At 34.7% G+C, this 18,087-nt stretch overlaps 1 protein-coding gene and 1 long non-coding RNA gene across 2 annotated transcripts in view; both read left to right on the top strand.

The window, feature by feature from the left end:
- Nucleotides 1–4,827, top strand: part of LOC133533144 (uncharacterized) — a 79,367-nt gene extending 74,540 nt beyond the window's left edge. Inside the window, exon 2 of the long non-coding RNA XR_009801811.1 lies at nucleotides 519–4,827. This is a non-coding gene — a long non-coding RNA (uncharacterized LOC133533144). The remainder of the gene's footprint in view (nucleotides 1–518) is intronic.
- Nucleotides 4,828–10,978: 6,151 nt separating this feature from the next.
- Nucleotides 10,979–17,598, top strand: LOC133533042 (uncharacterized). Its single transcript, XM_061871960.1, has 5 exons — nucleotides 10,979–11,066; nucleotides 12,452–12,633; nucleotides 14,569–14,726; nucleotides 16,283–16,464; nucleotides 17,267–17,598. Exons 2-5 carry the CDS (start codon nucleotides 12,462–12,464, stop codon nucleotides 17,421–17,423), a joined length of 669 nt encoding a protein of 222 aa, XP_061727944.1. The 5' UTR covers nucleotides 10,979–11,066; nucleotides 12,452–12,461; the 3' UTR covers nucleotides 17,424–17,598.
- Nucleotides 17,599–18,087: the final 489 nt, after the last annotated feature.

Below are 18,087 nucleotides of genomic sequence, written 5' to 3'. Positions count from 1 at the left end.
CATTTAAAGGGCCATATGTACTGTAAAACGTTGTACGATACATGTGCGAATAGGCAATTCGCAACTCGTGTCGATTTAAAACACTCCCTTCGGTCCTGTTTTAATTTATCGCCACACGTTTCGTATTTCCTATTGTTTCGCACTTGTATCGTAATGTACTATTATAGTTAAGACTAAATAAAAAAGATTTAGAATCGTTTTATAACACTTAAACCTACGTCTAGTTTAAGTTTGCGGTTGCATCAAAAATACACACTGTATAAGATTCAATCTGTAAGTATTAAAAGTTGCCATTCGGGACTTTGAAAATTACTGAAATTAATATAATAAAGTATGAAAAAATATAATATGAAAAATATTAACGAACGGACTCGAGAAATGTATTGAATGCTTCCAGTAAGGTCGATAATACAGCTATAATAAGCAAAAATGAACTTTACTACGATATGTTTAAGAGCGAGATTAGTTCTGAGCCTTCACGGAGAACACTTTTTTATGGTTATTTGGTATAATTGTAGTATGGAGTGTGGATTTAAGAGGAGAGAAATCTCTTATGATAGAACTGTTGCAAAAGTGTCCAGCTGTCAGCTATAAATAATAGTTCCAAATCTCTCCAGAGTAGCGCTAGAGTAGCTAAGAACCTAGGCGCTATTGATGGAGTGAAGTGCGCTGTCTATGATTTGATTTTTTTGTTCAAGTACTCTAGGTATTGTAGCGCCACCTATTTAAGGTTTTTTGATGACACTTTTTGTTACATGGAGATTTCTTTCCTTACCTCCACCTTCCATAAATTGTAGCTTTGCGTAGAGAGCGCCACTAACACATACTGAGGGCCTACCGCGAAACACAAAAATCGAAATTTAGTTATCTGCATGTTCGAGCGATAGACGTAGATAACGAAATATCGATTGATGCATCAATGTCATACCTAGTGAAAACTTCTCAAAAACGGTTTAAGGCATAGTATATACCTAAGTTAATCTATGGGTTACAATATGTGCTAGTGCTGCACTCTGGCGTAGAAAATTGGAGTAATACTATTATGTCACAGTTCCAAAATTCGTGTTCGATGTGATACATATGGCGTTTTAAAAAAAAACCGGCCAAGTGCGAGTCGGACTCGCGCACAAAGGGTTCCGTACCATTATTTATAAAAACGGCAAAAAAAATGTTTGTTGTATGGGAGTCCCCCTTAAATATTTATTTTATTATGTTTTTAGTCTTTGTTGTTATAGCGGCAACAGAAAAACATTGTCTATGAAAATTTCATGAGATACAGCCTGGTGACAGACGGGCGGATGGACGGACGGACAGCGAAGTCTCAATAGGGTCCCGTTTGACCCTTTAGGTACGGAACCCTAAAAAAGAGTTACTTATACTTTTCTTAAGTTTTTTAAACAACACTTTGTGAAGGCTTAGAATTCTATGAACAAATGAAATTACAAGAAATAATGCATTTCACATAAACAAAATTCAAAAGAAAGCATGATAATTACATGTTGCCTATGGATATTGTAGTTGGTAATCAAAAATATCATTAAATACCTACATCACGAAATTTTGAGTACATTTATAAAGAGAACAATGTAAATATGTTGGAAAGGAAAAACACATGTTGTGAAAGCATTATTTCTTTATCAGGTATGAGAACTAAACAATATGAAAAGACGTCGCAATACTGAAAAGGTATACCATAATTTTAAGAATAACTCGATGGCTATTAATATTAGTAGCTTCTAAAATGACTTAAATTATATCTAAAGTATTATTTAGAGTATTAACGAATGCTTGCATTTATTTTTTGGGTTATTAATTTTCATCTATTTCTAATCAGTGCCACAAAAAAAAAAACAGAAGGTCCGTTCTCGCCGTTCTTGAAAATACATACCTAAACTTGCCCGACTCACTAGGGTTACTTCTGTATTGATTTCGAATTTTAAAAAGGAGTAGGTAATATAAGTTTACAGACATACATACATCGATTCGTTTATACATACATCTTATCATGTTTACATTCCTTAGAGACTGCATTTTGACGTACGTGACAGTAGGTACCTACGTAGCGGCGGGGACGTCAAGTGAGCAACGCGCGCACAGCCCGACTAAGCTCTGCCCGAGAGTGCCCGAGAACGCCTGTAAATGTAAAGTCTGTGTGCGTAAATGTCACGTTTGTGTGCGTGCGGCGAAAATGGCACTTTGTACTGAGCGGACTCTGCTCCGGCGCGCGCCGGCGATATTTACTTTGTGTCAGTGCTGAGAATTAAATTATTATAGAAAAAATATGAATTCATGTTTAATATCCTTATTATAAGATGTAGTTTAGCGATAATTATTCATACTCAAATAATTGATTTAATGATTTAATTATCTTTTTGACAGAAAGTTAAAATTATATAGGCGAATTTTTGTGGGTTGTACCATTCCTTAAATTTAATTACGTACAAAAATGTCGTATTATTTTAGTATTGTTTACTAAATTGTATTATTGGGTCATTTTATTAAGCTATTAAATTAATAGTCATTTAATCCTAGCATAGAAACATGTATACGTAAATCATACCTCACTATTTTAAATTCAAATTATTCGTAATTATTGTGACAAAAATACGCTTCCATTTAGATTTTTGTTACAGCACAAAATGCCGTTGTTAAATAATTTATATTTTATTTTAAAATATTAAAAACAGAAATATATTTATGTCAATTATTTTGTTTAGAAAATAACAAACTGTAAAAATAAAGTCATGGATTACCTGATGACAAAGAGAATTTGAAATAGAGGTGGATTGTCAAAGAAAATTTTGTAGCCACAGTAAATTTACTGCCATCTCTCGCTGCACATGATTAAAATTTTTAGAACGCCATTTGACTTTGATCCTTATTCTTTCATTCTTTCAATTTATATGTGTTAAATTTGTTAAATATCAAAAAGTGGCGCCATCTTACCGGGCATCGGCTAAAGGTTGTGGCGCCATCGCTCGAAACGATGCCGCCATAACTTTGGCTTTTGTTTTGATCTGTTAGATAGCGCCACTTTTTTTTATTTAACAAATGTAACACATATCAGTGAAAGAATAAGGATCAAAGTCAAATGGCGTTCTAAAAGTTTTAATCATATGTCGAAAGATGGCAGTAAATTTACTGTGGCTACAAAGTTTTCTTTAACTATCCACATCTATTTCAAATTCTCTTTGCTGATGAGGAGAGTTTACCAAGGCCGAACATGAGCGAGGCCGTTCATATTTCCGCTATTGTATATTTTTTACTCAAAAACACATTAAATAAAATAAAATTAATATTTATTTCACAACGGTATTTAAAAGAGTTATTTAACTAGTAAACAAGTTGCCTATAGTAGTTCCTTCGCCTTTATTGTAAATATATTAATGTTTATATTCCTTGTTTGCTATTTAAATAACTAGCTTGCGTCAATTTTCGAACCGGTTGTGAAGTAAGTTTCGGTTTTCGCCCTCAAACGACTGAATGAAATAGAAAAAAAGTATTTTGTACCACGAGAACCGTCCATAGTCGAAACTTATTTATTTATAAAAAAATATTAGTTTTGTAAAATAATTGTAGATTTTTGAAAAATTATTTTTATACTATTTTGCATCAGTACAAATCTGAAATATAAAAAAATAATAAATAGTAATCATTTTTTTAACTGTATCAAATTAATAATAGTGCCTTGTTTCAAAATACAATATTATTTGCATAAAACTTACAGATTCAGTATTGTAATAATGAATTAAGGATTGATTTATCATTTTTATGTATAATAATCAAAGAGAATTGATTGTTATAGAGAGGTAAAGTCTAAGAAAAAACGTGTTTTTTATTTTGACATCCAAAACAGATGGCGCTGTTCTGAACCATATGTTTTGCGGTCACTAAATTGTCGAACGTCAACTTTGCCAATCAGAGTTACCGCAAAATGTATGGAGCTGTACAGCGCCATCTCGTTTGCCCGTCAAATTCGAAGCGCGAATTTGTCTTAGATTTTATACAGCTTACTCAATCAATGTATCTTTGAAGATAAAAGTACATTGTTGTAAAAAAAAAGATTTTTTAATTTGTGTTTTATGTTTTAAAATTGCTGCTAAAAGTTTTTCAAAAATCTACATTACAAGTACTCATTGTAAGTTTTTTTTTAAGGCAGCCATACTAGAGATAGTAAAATAATGTAAGAACTCAAGATTATACGACACCTTATACAGTTACATATGTATACTCAGAAAATTCGATTCAAAATTGTATACGCTATAATGGAAATACTTTTTAATGTAAGTGTAAATTTATTGAAAAAACGGTTTATTTTGAACGGCTTTGGAAATATAAAAAGTTCTCTTTTCTGAATTAAAAAAATGTTTTTACGAAAATTGGATAAAAAACAATTATAAAAACAATATTGTCATTTTTAACAGAATTGAGAACTGTGTAAATGATTAGATTCAAACTTTACTTAATTTTGCGTCACAAATATTGATGTAAAATTTATTAAATATAATATCAATTCATCGCAAGTAGATAAAGCATAAAATTGCTTAATAAGTGATGTCGTTTATACGAAGCAACGGATATACGTAAAAGAATGGTGAAAGAAAATGATTTTTTTATCATTATTAACTGTATACATGTAGTAATAAAAAATGTAATTTTACTAAAGTATTTTAACGACGTTTTTTTAATTTTTTTTTATAAATATAGTAAAAATGTCCACTCTCTAGTATACTATAGATATACGCTTGCTAGTTGTAAGTTTCCAAGTTAAATATACATATTATTGCATAATAAGGCGCTAGTCAATAAATACATTTTAGGCTCAAACTGTACTTTTTTTTTAAACCTGTGAAACCTGTGTTTGCTTTGCTTAAAATGTTTCAAAACATTTTAAGCAAAGCAAACACGCATAAACAAAAAAATTATCTTAAATAAAATTTACAATACCATGCCAGAGTTTAAGGGCTTTAACACGTTTCTGGGCAACGTAACTAATACAGATACCTACACATTTTTAACAGTTTATATTTTTTTTGCATTTTTTGTCCTAGCATGACTTGAATTATTAATTTTACCAACAAAAGGATTAAGTATTGTTGTTCATGTTAATTTGTTAATGGATCTTAACATTGCCCAGAGATCTTTAGACTCCTATATCCCCAGTAATGACGCCATCAATATCACTACTGATGTGCAAAATTTGCCTAAATCAAGGATACTTCTCACATTTTTTATGGGGATGTGAAAGATTTTTTTTTTCTTTTTCAACTTCTCGAAAACTTACCGTAATTTGGTAATTTGCTAAGTAATAATCTCGCAAGGACTCACGGCAAAGAGAATTTGAAATAGAGGTGGATTGTCAAAGAAAACTTTTTAGCCACAATAAATATACTGCCATCTTTCGACACATGATAAAAACTTTTAGAACGCTATTTGACTTTGATCCTTATTCTTTCCCTGATATGTGTTAAATTTGTTAAATATCAAGAATTCTTGAGTCCTTTCTCGAGGGCTTGTATCGATTCGAATCCTGAGTTTTTGACTTTCGCTCGTTAGAAAAAAATCACGAACGTACGTCTAAAATGCACTTTAAAATTTTGTAACAAAAAGTATTAAATTTGCTTCTAAAAATTGGCAATGTCATGTTTAACCCATTCAGGGCCCGTGACTCAGCGTATGGGTCATGTTCAAACAGTCGCGCAGGGCCCGTGACTCACATGTGAGTCGTGAATAAATTCTGATTTAAACATAAACAAAACGTAATATGACGAAATAATATAAGTATAATTTGAGCTAACAACCATCTTTATAAGGCATGTTGAAAAACATAATTGTAAACATGTTTTTTTTTTGTGAAACAGGGTCTAGAATATTCAAGTTTGGTTTACTGGAAGTGTAATATAGTAAATATTCTGAAATTCGAGATACATACGTGTCCCAAGCAAATGGATAAATCTACATTTCAAAAATATCAAAAATATATTTATGCCTGAAGTTATTGACATGACTCAAGGTATGGGTCACCCTGGCCTGGCGCTAATTGTAAAAACTACACATATCTTCATAGCACGCAAAAATAAACTTTATAACTTGGTTTTAAAGCTTATTTCATGACGAAACTCGTTGCAAATTGTACCTTTTTACAATGGATTACTGTTTGGATGGTAGCAAGCAACATTTCTAAGGACCAAACTTATTACCATGCCAATTTTTTTTGTTTCATTATAAAAACAGGGCGGCTTAAACAGTCGCCAACTAAATGGTATATTGTATTATCGCAATAGTGTGTGAGAAATATTTAAAAGAAAAGATTTTTTCTAAACCTTTTCGTGGTAATAAGTACTATAATACATTTGAAGTGCTCTATTGTTTATATTATAATGACGTTTACCAAAACAAAGTTCATGACCGGCCACATGTAAGATTATCGGAGACACTTTGACAATAAACAATGGATGCACCTGGGCGGCGGCGGATTTAGCGGCGGTATTATCTTTAACGTGGTATTTTTGACATAAACTCAAGAAATGATTCACCCCATCCCCTCTATTAGGATGTATTTTAGAGTAACATGGGAAATTATATTTAGTCACGATTTATTCGTTGGCGACTTTATGCTGCTCTCTGTGCTCTTCAGTGATTTCGTATTTTGTGATTTTTGTGACCTTGGCTATGGATACCCGGAATTTGAACCCTCCTGACCTCCTGACAAATTGTGCTATGAATTGGACTCCGAACCTGCTTCACCCGAACGACCAGGCTTCGAATACTGGAACCCTGAACTCGCCTCTGTTGAATGATATGCATCCTGATTTAACAGCAATGATGCAAGAAATAAACAACAATGAAATGGGTGTGGATGTGATTGAATCTGCCGGTAAGGGCTTGTGCACAAATCACGCGAGATTCGATAGGGCGGGAGGGGGCTCACGAAAAAATCACGATAGTACATGTTGGGGGAGGGGAGGTATAAGGAGACCTCACGTGTATTTTGTCATAGTGAACGAATCTAAGAAAAAATACCTGCCACATACTTTTTCTCGGTTTCTTTAAACATAAATCTTCACTTGGCACTTCAAAATAGCGAGTATAAACAAGATTTACTCTATACAATTTTATTTATCTTTAAATTAGGTAGAATGAAAAAATAAAATAAAAATACACGTGAGGTTATGTGGAGGAGGGGGGGTTAGCCAAGAATCTCACCAAATATCACCAAGGGGGAGGGGGGGGTCAAAAAAGTAGCCGAAAAAACCTCGCGTGATTTGTGCACAAGCCCTAAGATATATTTTTTTCGGATTACAATCCAAACTCAATTAGATAAACAGGTTTCTTTATTTTTCATTCTTGCGATTATTGATTAATTAAAATGTATTTATTCGTAGTATTTATAATCACGAGAGATAAACGAAAAGAAAAAATATAATGCAGAATTTTATTAGAACTTTTTTTTTCATATTTTTCTGAACCCTATAATTATATGAAAATAACAGCGCCCTCTTGACAATGATCATCTATTTCTGATCAGGCTTTAAAATGTTCATTCTTAGTTTCTTACAAATATCAACAAATTAGTAAATATATATATATATATATTAATATGAACAGTAAACCGTTGGTTAGTAAAAATGTTGCATAATATTGTCCAACGGACCGGATTCATAAGCGGCAATTTCTTTGACGTTCGCGCCAGGCCCCGAGACCCATAAGCTGAGTCACACGTTTTAGCTGAAAACGGTTTGTATGGTGGCCCGGCGTGTTGTGTACGCTTCGTGGTTCGTGGCCATGAATGGGTTAAGGGAATATAATATATCGATTACTTTATTAGGTATTTCAACGTACAAAAAAAATAATTAAAAAAATGATATCCGCGCTCCCGGGCTCACGCTTACGCTCTGTAAGAGTGAGAGAACACGAACTTACTGCACCTTGGTAAGTTAACACTTTTCCAGACATAGTACGATTTATTGACCACATACGCGCCATTAGAATTTCATCTTTTGCATTCCGATTTAAGGTTCAAATTAGATTACACTTTCAGGAAATGTTACTTACTTGTCTTCAAATGAATCATCAAAGCTGGATTAATTTGAATATATTTGGATTTTTTGGGAAAACCTTGTAGATTGGTGCGGCCTGGAAAAAGGTTAAGATGTAGGTAATATATAAACTAGTTTTAGTCCCAGAACTACTAGAGAATCACCGCGCAACCATTGACTTATCTAAAGACGGGCCTTACGGGCATAAGAATAGGGCCAGTCTAGGGGTGTCACGCACACGAATTCAAGCCAATCGTACAGTCTATCGCCACAACGCGATTGGTTGATGAGTTCGCATGCGTTAGACTGCATGATTGGCTCGAATTCGTGATTGACACCGCTCAACTAGCACCATTAGGGCCCGATCTTAGATATATTATGTCATTGCGCACAACTTTATCAATCGCCTGAGATAGGCAGATATAATTTACAATATTTTTAAATGATTAGTGTGGCCGGGCGATAAGAGTGTGTTATCAGCCATGAATACCTACAAAACGTGTATACGTAAGTAAGATAAATGTGTCCATTTCTGGCAAAACATCCCACTTTGTCGATATGGAGTTATTAATGTAGTAAGTTCCTAAATTTACATAAGATAAGCTATCTTTTAGTGAAATAATGAAGTTTCTATGTCGAATGGTTATTTTTTTAATGTTTAAAGTTGCCGGAGTGAAAAAGCGACAACGGAGAAAACGATAGTTAAAGTTTAGGACGAAAAATAAAACACTTTTTTTATGAAGCGACAAAGTGGTACCCTAATCATGAAACGTTGAGATCCTAAAAAGGTGCTAATAAATTAAGGTGCCATTTCAGCGTTGCAATCTCTCACATGTTCTTTAGACTATGTTGTATCAGTTTTTGTTAAAAACCGATTTTCGGTAAATTTTGCCACTGCCCGTAACTCCGAAACTAGAAGTCACTTCTAAGAAGTGACAAAGTGGGACCTTTTACTAGACTTTGTCACAAACACATAAAGAAAAGGCGTGAAGGCTAGCCGCCTCCATACAATCGAAGTCACGCTCAAGGCTCGAAAACCGGTTAAATTTCCAAACCGTCATCATGTACGCAAAACCTTTTAATTTCGGTTTCGTTCGGAAAAGAGTTATTTTTAAACCGGTTTTTAGGAACACATTTCTATAAATTCTATAAAGTTCTTGTCAGATTAGGTTTAGAACAATTAAAACCGGTTTCTTCCTATTTCGGTGTCTTTGTTTACGCGGCACGCATGGCCAAAGGTTATGGCGCCATCGCTCGAAACCAACTCAAAACGATGCCGCCATACCTTTGGCCTATGCGCTATTAGATGGCGCCAATTTTTGATATTTAACAAATTTAACACATATCAGTGAAAGAATAAGGTTCAAAGTCAAATGGTGTTCTAAAAGTTTTAATCATGTGTGGAAAGATGGCAGTAAATTTACTGTGGCTACAAAGTTTACTTTGACAATACGCCTCTATTTCAAATTCTCTTTGTTTTGAATTTACTGGCAGCATTATACACGGTGTGCTTGAATAACCCGACAGATTTTAATGTGTATTCTTAACTGCATTTAGAAACTTAAAATGTCATTCCAGGTTTTCTGAAATCGCTCTTGTTTTAGAGATAATGACAATTCTTGTGAAGATTAGCTTTTAGGGTTCCGTACCCAAAGGGTAAAACGGAACCCTATTACTAAGACTCCGCTGTCCGTCCGTTTGTCACCAGGCTGTATCTCATGAACCGTGATATCTAGACAGTTGAAATTTTCACAGATGATGTATATCTGTTGCCGCTATAACAACAAACATTAAAAAGTACAGAACCCTCGATGAGCGAGTCCGACTCGCACTTGTCCGCTTTTTGTAATAACTCAATGAAACACGCCTTCTACCACTATGTGACTTGGCTTAGACAATGCTACTGACAGACGACATTCTCACAAAAAATTGAGTAAATAAAAAAACAACTTTACTTATTCGTTGTAATGTTATTTTTGTTAACGTGTCGTGTGTAGGAAACACCACCCTATTTTACCGAATTTGGCCAAAAGTCATAGTCGGACCAAGATAAGTTGGCAACGATTTTAATAGCCTAGACGGTGCAAGTGTCAAGCAAACGTCATAATTCCGTAGATGTTCGACGTTTAAAATAACCCGTGCACCGTATGGGCTATCAAAAATCGGTGCCAACTTATCTTGGTTTGCCTCTATAACATTTCTAGCTCCTTATGACCTCAACAATGCGTAGTTAAAATCTGTCGGGTTACTCGAGCCCACGGTGTATATCATGACGTAAAGTTCGTAATGAAATTGTATTGTTGATGATAATTTAAAATTAGTTGATAATGGATAAGATAATGAGTTGAGTATAAATATATTGTAGGGTTCCGTAGGGCTTACTTAGTACCGATGCTGTAATAATATTTTCACCTCAGCAGCTCGAACAAGCCTACTTTCGACACTTCAGGGAGATATCTCCTTTTATTACATTTTTGATTAAGTTTAGAATTCTTTGTAATTATTAACCTTGATATTATGATAATTGATAAATTTGTCAACAAATATATTATTGACTTAAATAGTACAAATAAGCACTGTTTAACTGGAAGTGAAAAAAAAATCTGTTGTTTAACTGAAATTGACTGAATAAAGCTATAATTTTTACGAATTATTTTTATATTCTACCGAGGCTCTTATGTTTCAAAATTTCGGCGCTTTCCGCCTCTGCGCCCGCTTTTACATTAGTCCGTTGGAGGTGAAACAGTGCCAGTGTGTCTACGCGGGTAGCATCATATTCCCATATAATAATTGGTTTGCTACATTGCTACTGAATATTAAGATGTCATTATTTATTTAGGTCCTAAAATTCACGGAACCCGTCCACCGACAAGCATTTAAAGACGTTTTATTTTTACCGTGCACAATTATCTGCCATTGCCTTGACTTGACTAGTTGAACCAACGTCGTGATCATAGCAGACGTCAGTTAATAAAATCCATTCTTACTCTTTTAAAATATTTTTATAGTAATTAGTTCTAGTTCAAGGTAAGTGATATTATTAATGTTTTTATCGACAAATTTCCTTCGAACTCGTGTTAAACTGGCATACTAGCCTGGCCAGTAACATTTCGGAGTAAGCGGTATAATTATTTTTAAAAATGATATTACAATTGACTTAAATCGACCGAGATATAAACCGTGATTACCTTTGCATGTGTACACTCTAGTTATTCATATTTTGTGAAATAAGAATTGAGACGCCATTTACAACACACTTTTATATTATAACATTTATACGCGTATACATGTTCATTCGTTAAAGAATATCGCAAAAATAAAAAGCTTGACAATCCGCCGCCGCTTATATAGGTCGCTGGGAACTCGTAACGCGCGATGTATGCAGAGCAGCGCCATCTACCATGAAATTGAGTAAACTTTCTTGCTTGCCGCAACAGCATGTAACTGCGTCGAAATATCGGGAGCTTAAAAACAATATAAAAGGTAATCACGGTTCATATCCCGGTCGATTTAAGCCCAGTGAAACTAACTGTGAATCATTCAAAACTGTCATATTACAGTTATATTTTTTAAGGTGGCCGAATTTTACTTACCTAAGAATTAGTCCATGCCTAAGAGCTCTTTCGACCATTGGAATTTTTGTACCTAAAATCTAATATTTATTTTGCTTGGATCATTTTTAAGGACGATTTTTGACTGATTAGTTATAAAAAACTTGCAAGTTCCGACAGAACTAGTGTGACGATACAATATTTCATAAAGAAATAAAATCTAATCTAAAATATGTCAACTCGGACTTACCTATATTTCCCCTTAATGAAACTTCATTTCCCTTCACATTTTCACTCAGTTTCTATTCTTCTTTTTCTTCATTTTTCTATCTACTATTTTATTTTATTTGTTCCAAAAATTACACAGTATTATAGTTACTACTAACCCTTCAAGTGGCGGCCCAACTTAGATATAAGTACATAGATATACATAGATTTATACATAGATATACATAGATTTATACATAGATATACATAGATTTATACATAGATATATATAGATATACATAGATAAGCTTAAATAGTTGAATTTTTAATATTCTCTCAATCCGCGCTGACCACCCACCGCGCCCCTGCCACTTGACTACTTTTACGTTTTCGTCGTCGCCACTTGAAGGACTAATGCTCTGTGAAATTTACAAGAGTATATAGACTAAAATAATAACTAAGTACCATTAGTACAAAAAAAGTCAAACTTAATATAATAATATAAGATTCCCGTTTCATGGAGTTGAAGGCATCCATAGGCTAGAGTAATTGTTTACCATCAGACGGCCCAAATGCTTGTTTGCCACTGAAGTATTATCCATCACCTCGTTTTTGTCATGGTTTATGTAGTTTTTAAAAGTTTATTTTTTACAGTTCAATAAAAATGGGCTGGGAAAGATCAAATGAAAATTATCCCAGAATTTGGTCCGAGTTTACTTGCGAAAAGACGAAGCAAAAATTTATAATAAAGGATCTATCAGAAGAATATTATGATATGTCACTTGGGTACATGACGAATATATTCCTTAATGAATCTGCTATATGTAAACCTTTAAGTAAGTACATCTTTTTTTTTTAGTTAGCCCGTTATAGTGTCCCACTGCTGGGCGAAGGCCTCTCCCCATGATCTCCACAGCTCCCGCTGTTGTGCTATTTCTGGCCAGTTACTGATGAAGGTGTCTAAGTCGCCCCGCCATCTCCGTCTGGGCCTACCACGTCCGCCTTAACTTGCGGCATCCACTTGGTGGCTACTAGCCACCTTAGTATGCGGCAGACGTGACCCGCCCAGTCCCAGTGTCAGCCAGGCGGTCTTCGCCCCTACGTCAGCTATGCGTGTTTTGGAGCGCAATTTAGTATTTCGGATGCGATACGTTCTTGTTACTAGATGGGAAGACGAAATAAAAAATATCGCTGTTCAAAACTGGATGCGAATAGCTCACGATAGAGATGAGTGGAAAACTCTGGAGGAGGCCTTCACTTGTGAAGACGGGGTTCTTGCTACATATTCATTTTAAAATAATTTTAGAACTGGCATTAGGAAGCTATAAGTAATTAAGTTTGCTTATAGTTTTTTTATGTTGGTTCTAAAATTATTTTAACTTAACTCTAAACAACAATGTTAAAATTTCGCAAGAAATAAAAGGCTATTTTATTTATATTTATTTCCGAGTTTGTGACACCTAGAATGCGCTCCATGACTCGCTGGCATACCTTCTATTTGGACTTCTGACTCTCGGTGAGCGACCATGTTTGCGCACCGTAGGTTAGGACAGGCAGAATACACAGGTCAACGAGTTTACGCATTGGTGACATTGGAAGGTCGTCCTTCATTAGCTCCCTCATGGACCAGTAGCTCTTCCAGGCATTTTGAACACAGCGCTCAACTTCCTTGTCTTGCCTGTCGCTGAAAGAGACTAACTGGCCCGAGTAATACTCGTTGACATATTATACAATCTGCCCGTCATATTGTACATTTGTTTACCTCACTATACAGTAAGCTGCAGAGATAACTAACCCGCCTGCATAGATACTTGTTTGCAGGGCAGCTTACGTACATATTACGTACATATTATGTACATTACGTACATATTATGTACATTACGTACATATTATGTACAGATTGTATAATATGTCAACGAGTATTACTTGGGCCAGTTAGTCTCTTGGTATATGTACTACATATACCATATACCACACGTTTGGTGATTTCGTTGTCAAACGCTATCGTAATATGTGGTTATTTTTCTCTAAAATTAGCTCCATAATTCGAAATTAAAACTCGAAAATAAAAATTTAAAAATTATTATTTTGTGTGTTGATACATAAGTATATGCAGCATATTACCGGTTAACATGAGGAAACAACACGAAATTTGCACTCAAGATGACTGATTGACACACGTTTTCAAAGAATAAAGCCTTTCCAACTTGTAAATTCCGAGTAATACTTTTTAATTCAAACTAGGAATTCGTACTATTCAGGAGTACCTTTTAACACAAAGTATTTGTATAAAAAAAAAAGTATTTTGAAAATATCTACTTTGTATTTTAAATACGAATTTGAAAACTATTTTGCATTTAAAATAGCTAATCAAGGAAGTATTTGTATTTTGTATTTAAATACTTTTTATAAACTATTTTTGACAATTCAATGACAGTTTTTTCCTCATGTTGGCTGGTAGAACTGACTTTTAAGTACATTTTGATTTTGAATTATGAATGCTTAATATAATAGCATTCATTTGGGTTCCATTTGTAATGTTTTACAGTTACTATTTTCTTCGCGTTGGTCTGGTGAAAAATATTATGTTTCACTTGGTATTGGTAACAAAGTTTGTTTACCCCCGAAAACCTTCGCAAGTCAAAATTCCACTTTGCGTAACTCGCTACGCTCATGATTTAATTTTGGAATACATCGCATGCTTGGGTATCGATATCACGAGAAGTTAAACAACAATTTTGCCCACTTGTAAAACAAATAACTATTTTCAGGAATCCTAGAGGATCCAGTATCTCGTCTTCAAATGCAACAAAAATGGATGAAGATCATGCGTTCCAACATGGCGATTATCTGTTGCACTGTCGACGATGAGGTGCCGAGGGTCGCAGCCATACATTTCACAGTTATACGGGAAAAGGGACAGGAACAGGTAGGTAAATAAAATAGAATAGAATAGAATAATTTTTATTCGTAAACACAAACAAGACACATTAAATTACATGATATAACAAAAACAAAGGAAGTATAAAGTGCCACGAAATGGCCTCATCTCAGCATGTTGCTGGTGGCTTCCAGCGCTGATCTTCCGATGAGAGCATCAAGTGAGAAAAATCACGAAAGGTAACAGACAAGAAGGAAAAAGACGTAATATAATATAGAGTGAACAAATTGAAAAATAGATAAAAGACAACGACTAAATTAAGTACCTAAAGATTATTTATATATCAAATGGGATAGAGCTAACAGGAACAGGTAAATGGGATAGAGTCGGACCACGCTAACACTGCATGGCATTTGTAATGACTGAACCCCTTATTCATAAACGTCTACTAAAGTTGACAAGCCGCTAATAATCGTTTGTCCCTTTCCGACGTATAGGTATGATGGAGGAGAAAGGACGATTATTAATGTCACCACTAATGACCAATTTCCAGAGATGTGAATAATAGCTTTTTTTATATATTAAGAAGTATTTAAATACAAAATACAAATACTTCCTTGCTATACTTTTTCAAATCCAAAATACTTGTTGAATTAGTATTTGAAATACTAAATATGAAATAGGTATTTTCAAAATACTTTTTTGTAATACGACAAAAAATGTAAACATATCTTTGACGTCGACTGTACTTCTAGTGTCAAATGATGCTTCCTATGACAGTTCCTTCAAGTTTCCTTTGGATGGCTTAATTTTTTTTTATACTACGTCGGTGGCAAACAAGCATACGGCCCGCCTGATGGTAAGCATTCTCCGTAGCCTATGTACGCCTGCAACTCTAGAGGAGTCACATGCGCGTTGCCGACCCTAGCATACCCCCCCTTGTTGAGCTCTGGCAACCTTACTCACCGGCAGGAACACAACACTAGATTTCATATATTTTTAACATATTTAAAGAAAATGTTTACACCGTATTTATTCATTAAATGTTACATTTTAAATAAATGAATAGGCTAAACTTCCAAAAATGTCTACGACTATTTTCGTGACAGCTACTCTTAAAATGAACTGTCATAGGGACTATCATTTGACGCGAGAGGTATCATATTTCGGCGGCCGATCGTAAAATCAGGCCGATCGTAAAGTTTCTGTGTATGTTTTGATGGTAGTCACATTAGATAGATACAGTCAGCCTCAAATACTTTGTAGCAACCAAAGTAGCCAAATAGTTCGGTACACCATATATTTAGTATGGCTTACCGAACTATTTGGCCACTTTGAGTGCTACAAAGTATTTGACGCTGACTGTACCTATGAGTAGGCTTAGGTTCGTTAGGTTGCTTTTGATGCCCGAAGGGAAATCTGTCCTCCGTCGACTCAGGGAACGAGACAAAGATTTTCACATTTCACAATATGCCTAGGAATTTAATGATCTGCCTGATTTAATTATCGGCCGCCGACATGTAAATCTTGTGATCATGTTGTTTGATAACCTATAAGCGTCACTGTCTTCACAAAATTCAATTATTATTTCTCTATCACGCCAGCTTATCAAAGACCCTCCAACGTTGAACAAATACGAACAGTTCACGGCAGTGGTGGAGGAACTGACCACGTCAGGGGACCTGTTCACCAGGTTCGATTCTGACGTGTATCTGTTTTCACTGGGACTGTTCGTATTGCCGGAGTTCCGAGGGCTTGGGATTGCTACACACTTACTAAAGTCTAGGTAAGTTTTAAGCCTAGGTAAGTTTTAAGTCTAGGTAAGTTTTAAGTCTAGGTAAGTTTTAAGCCTAGCTAAGTTTTAAGTCTAGGTAAGTTTTAAGTCTAGGTAAGTTTTAAGTCTAGGTAAGTTTTAAGACGTATTCAGATTTCAGACTTAGATGATGATTACATAAATACTAGAGGAAGAATGTAGAAGAAAAATTGGAAACAAGAAAGATACGGAAGCCAAGACAAATTCATACGAACCAAGTAAAAGAAAGTATAAACGTCGTCTCGTATCAGGCCGTCAAAGAGAGCACACAGATACAGGGAAAGTGCTTAATCGATAAGAACTTTGCTTAATGTTGATGATGCTAGTTTCGCTGCAATTCCTCGAGGTCCCCAAATGGCAAATGGTGTGGGCATGAAAAAGGGGCCTTTAATTTATATACATACCAAATTTCATGAATGTTCTAGAGATTTCGAGGTTGGTCTTAATCCGATTGTGCTACTAGAGGGCATAAATTTAGTGGTTTTTCATAAATTATGAGTTTTTTTTCTACTTAGTTCCTCCTATGTCCTAATGGGATAAAAAATGTCCCGGTTTTTTTCGTATTGACCATTTCCGCATATATTTTGTGTGGCGGTAACAAAAAGGAAAGTTTGAAAACTGTATGGAAATTTTGGGACATTTTTTTTTCTCCTATAAGAAAGACAAGGGCTCGCGATCCTGGCTAGAAATAACACACAAGTGGCAAAAAATTTGGTCACATAAAAAAAGTGGAAAAAAAAGAAACGCTATCCTATACTTTTCATTTATGTTTCAGAATAACAATGTGTCGGGCCCTAGGGCTCCGCGGGACAGGGAACGTGTTCTCGACCCCGGGCGCGCAGGCCGCGGCGCGCTCCGCCGGCTACCAAGAGGTCGCTGCACGTATCTACGAGGGGCAGAAGCTTGCTCTAATGGCTGCCGATGTGCTGTGAAGAAAATAGTTACTTAAACAAAAGACATGCCACGAGTAGTGATAGCCAAGTACCGAATATTCGGCCACACTGTCGGCTGAAGCGTCGATTATTTGATGACCGAATATTTGGTAAGACATGTGTACTATTTTAAATACCACATAATAAACAAATTAAACTATACGTTGAAATCCAATGAAGAAGTTTAACTAAAGAAACCTGACTATAAAATTTAGCAAATAAGAATAATTACTAAATGCTCACCTTTTATCTAGACCACGTTTTATTATGTTTGTTTATTTCTTTGTTTTTTGATATTAAAATATAAATAGACTTTCAGGAAAAAAGTAAAATATTACAATTACTCATATACAAAAATTGCAAACATTTAACATTTTTGGCAATTAGCGACAAAGTATTTTTTTTACATTACAAATATTGTTAACGATGTGCTGACATTCCGTGAAACGGAAAACGATTATCAGGCGCGAAATTTGGACTGATTTCGGGTCCGAAATCGGGAACGGTGGATGAAATCGACGCTTTAGAACTCAAGGTATATCAAATACAAATATGATACTTTAAACATAAAAATATAAGTTGTTTGAATATAAGTATAAAATTATTAAATACTGAAATATAAGTACACCATTTAAAAAAGCAAAAACAGCGATAGTGTCAATAA

The sequence above is a fragment of the Cydia pomonella genome, chromosome 28, assembly GCF_033807575.1.
Source record: "Cydia pomonella isolate Wapato2018A chromosome 28, ilCydPomo1, whole genome shotgun sequence".
Taxonomy (NCBI): domain Eukaryota; kingdom Metazoa; phylum Arthropoda; class Insecta; order Lepidoptera; family Tortricidae; genus Cydia; species Cydia pomonella.
This window is presented reverse-complemented; position numbering and strand designations above follow the sequence as displayed.

What these genes read in the sequence shown, in the direction of transcription:
- LOC133533042 (XM_061871960.1), top strand. Translation starts at nt 12,462, where the DNA reads ATGGGCTGGGAAAGATCAAATGAAAATTATCCCAGAATTTGGTCCGAG. An exon ending in TGCTATATGTAAACCTTTAA is followed by an intron (nt 12,634 to 14,568) that starts GTAAGTACATCT and finishes AACTATTTTCAG; the next exon opens with GAATCCTAGAGGATCCAGTA. An exon ending in GGGAAAAGGGACAGGAACAG is followed by an intron (nt 14,727 to 16,282) that starts GTAGGTAAATAA and finishes CTATCACGCCAG; the next exon opens with CTTATCAAAGACCCTCCAAC.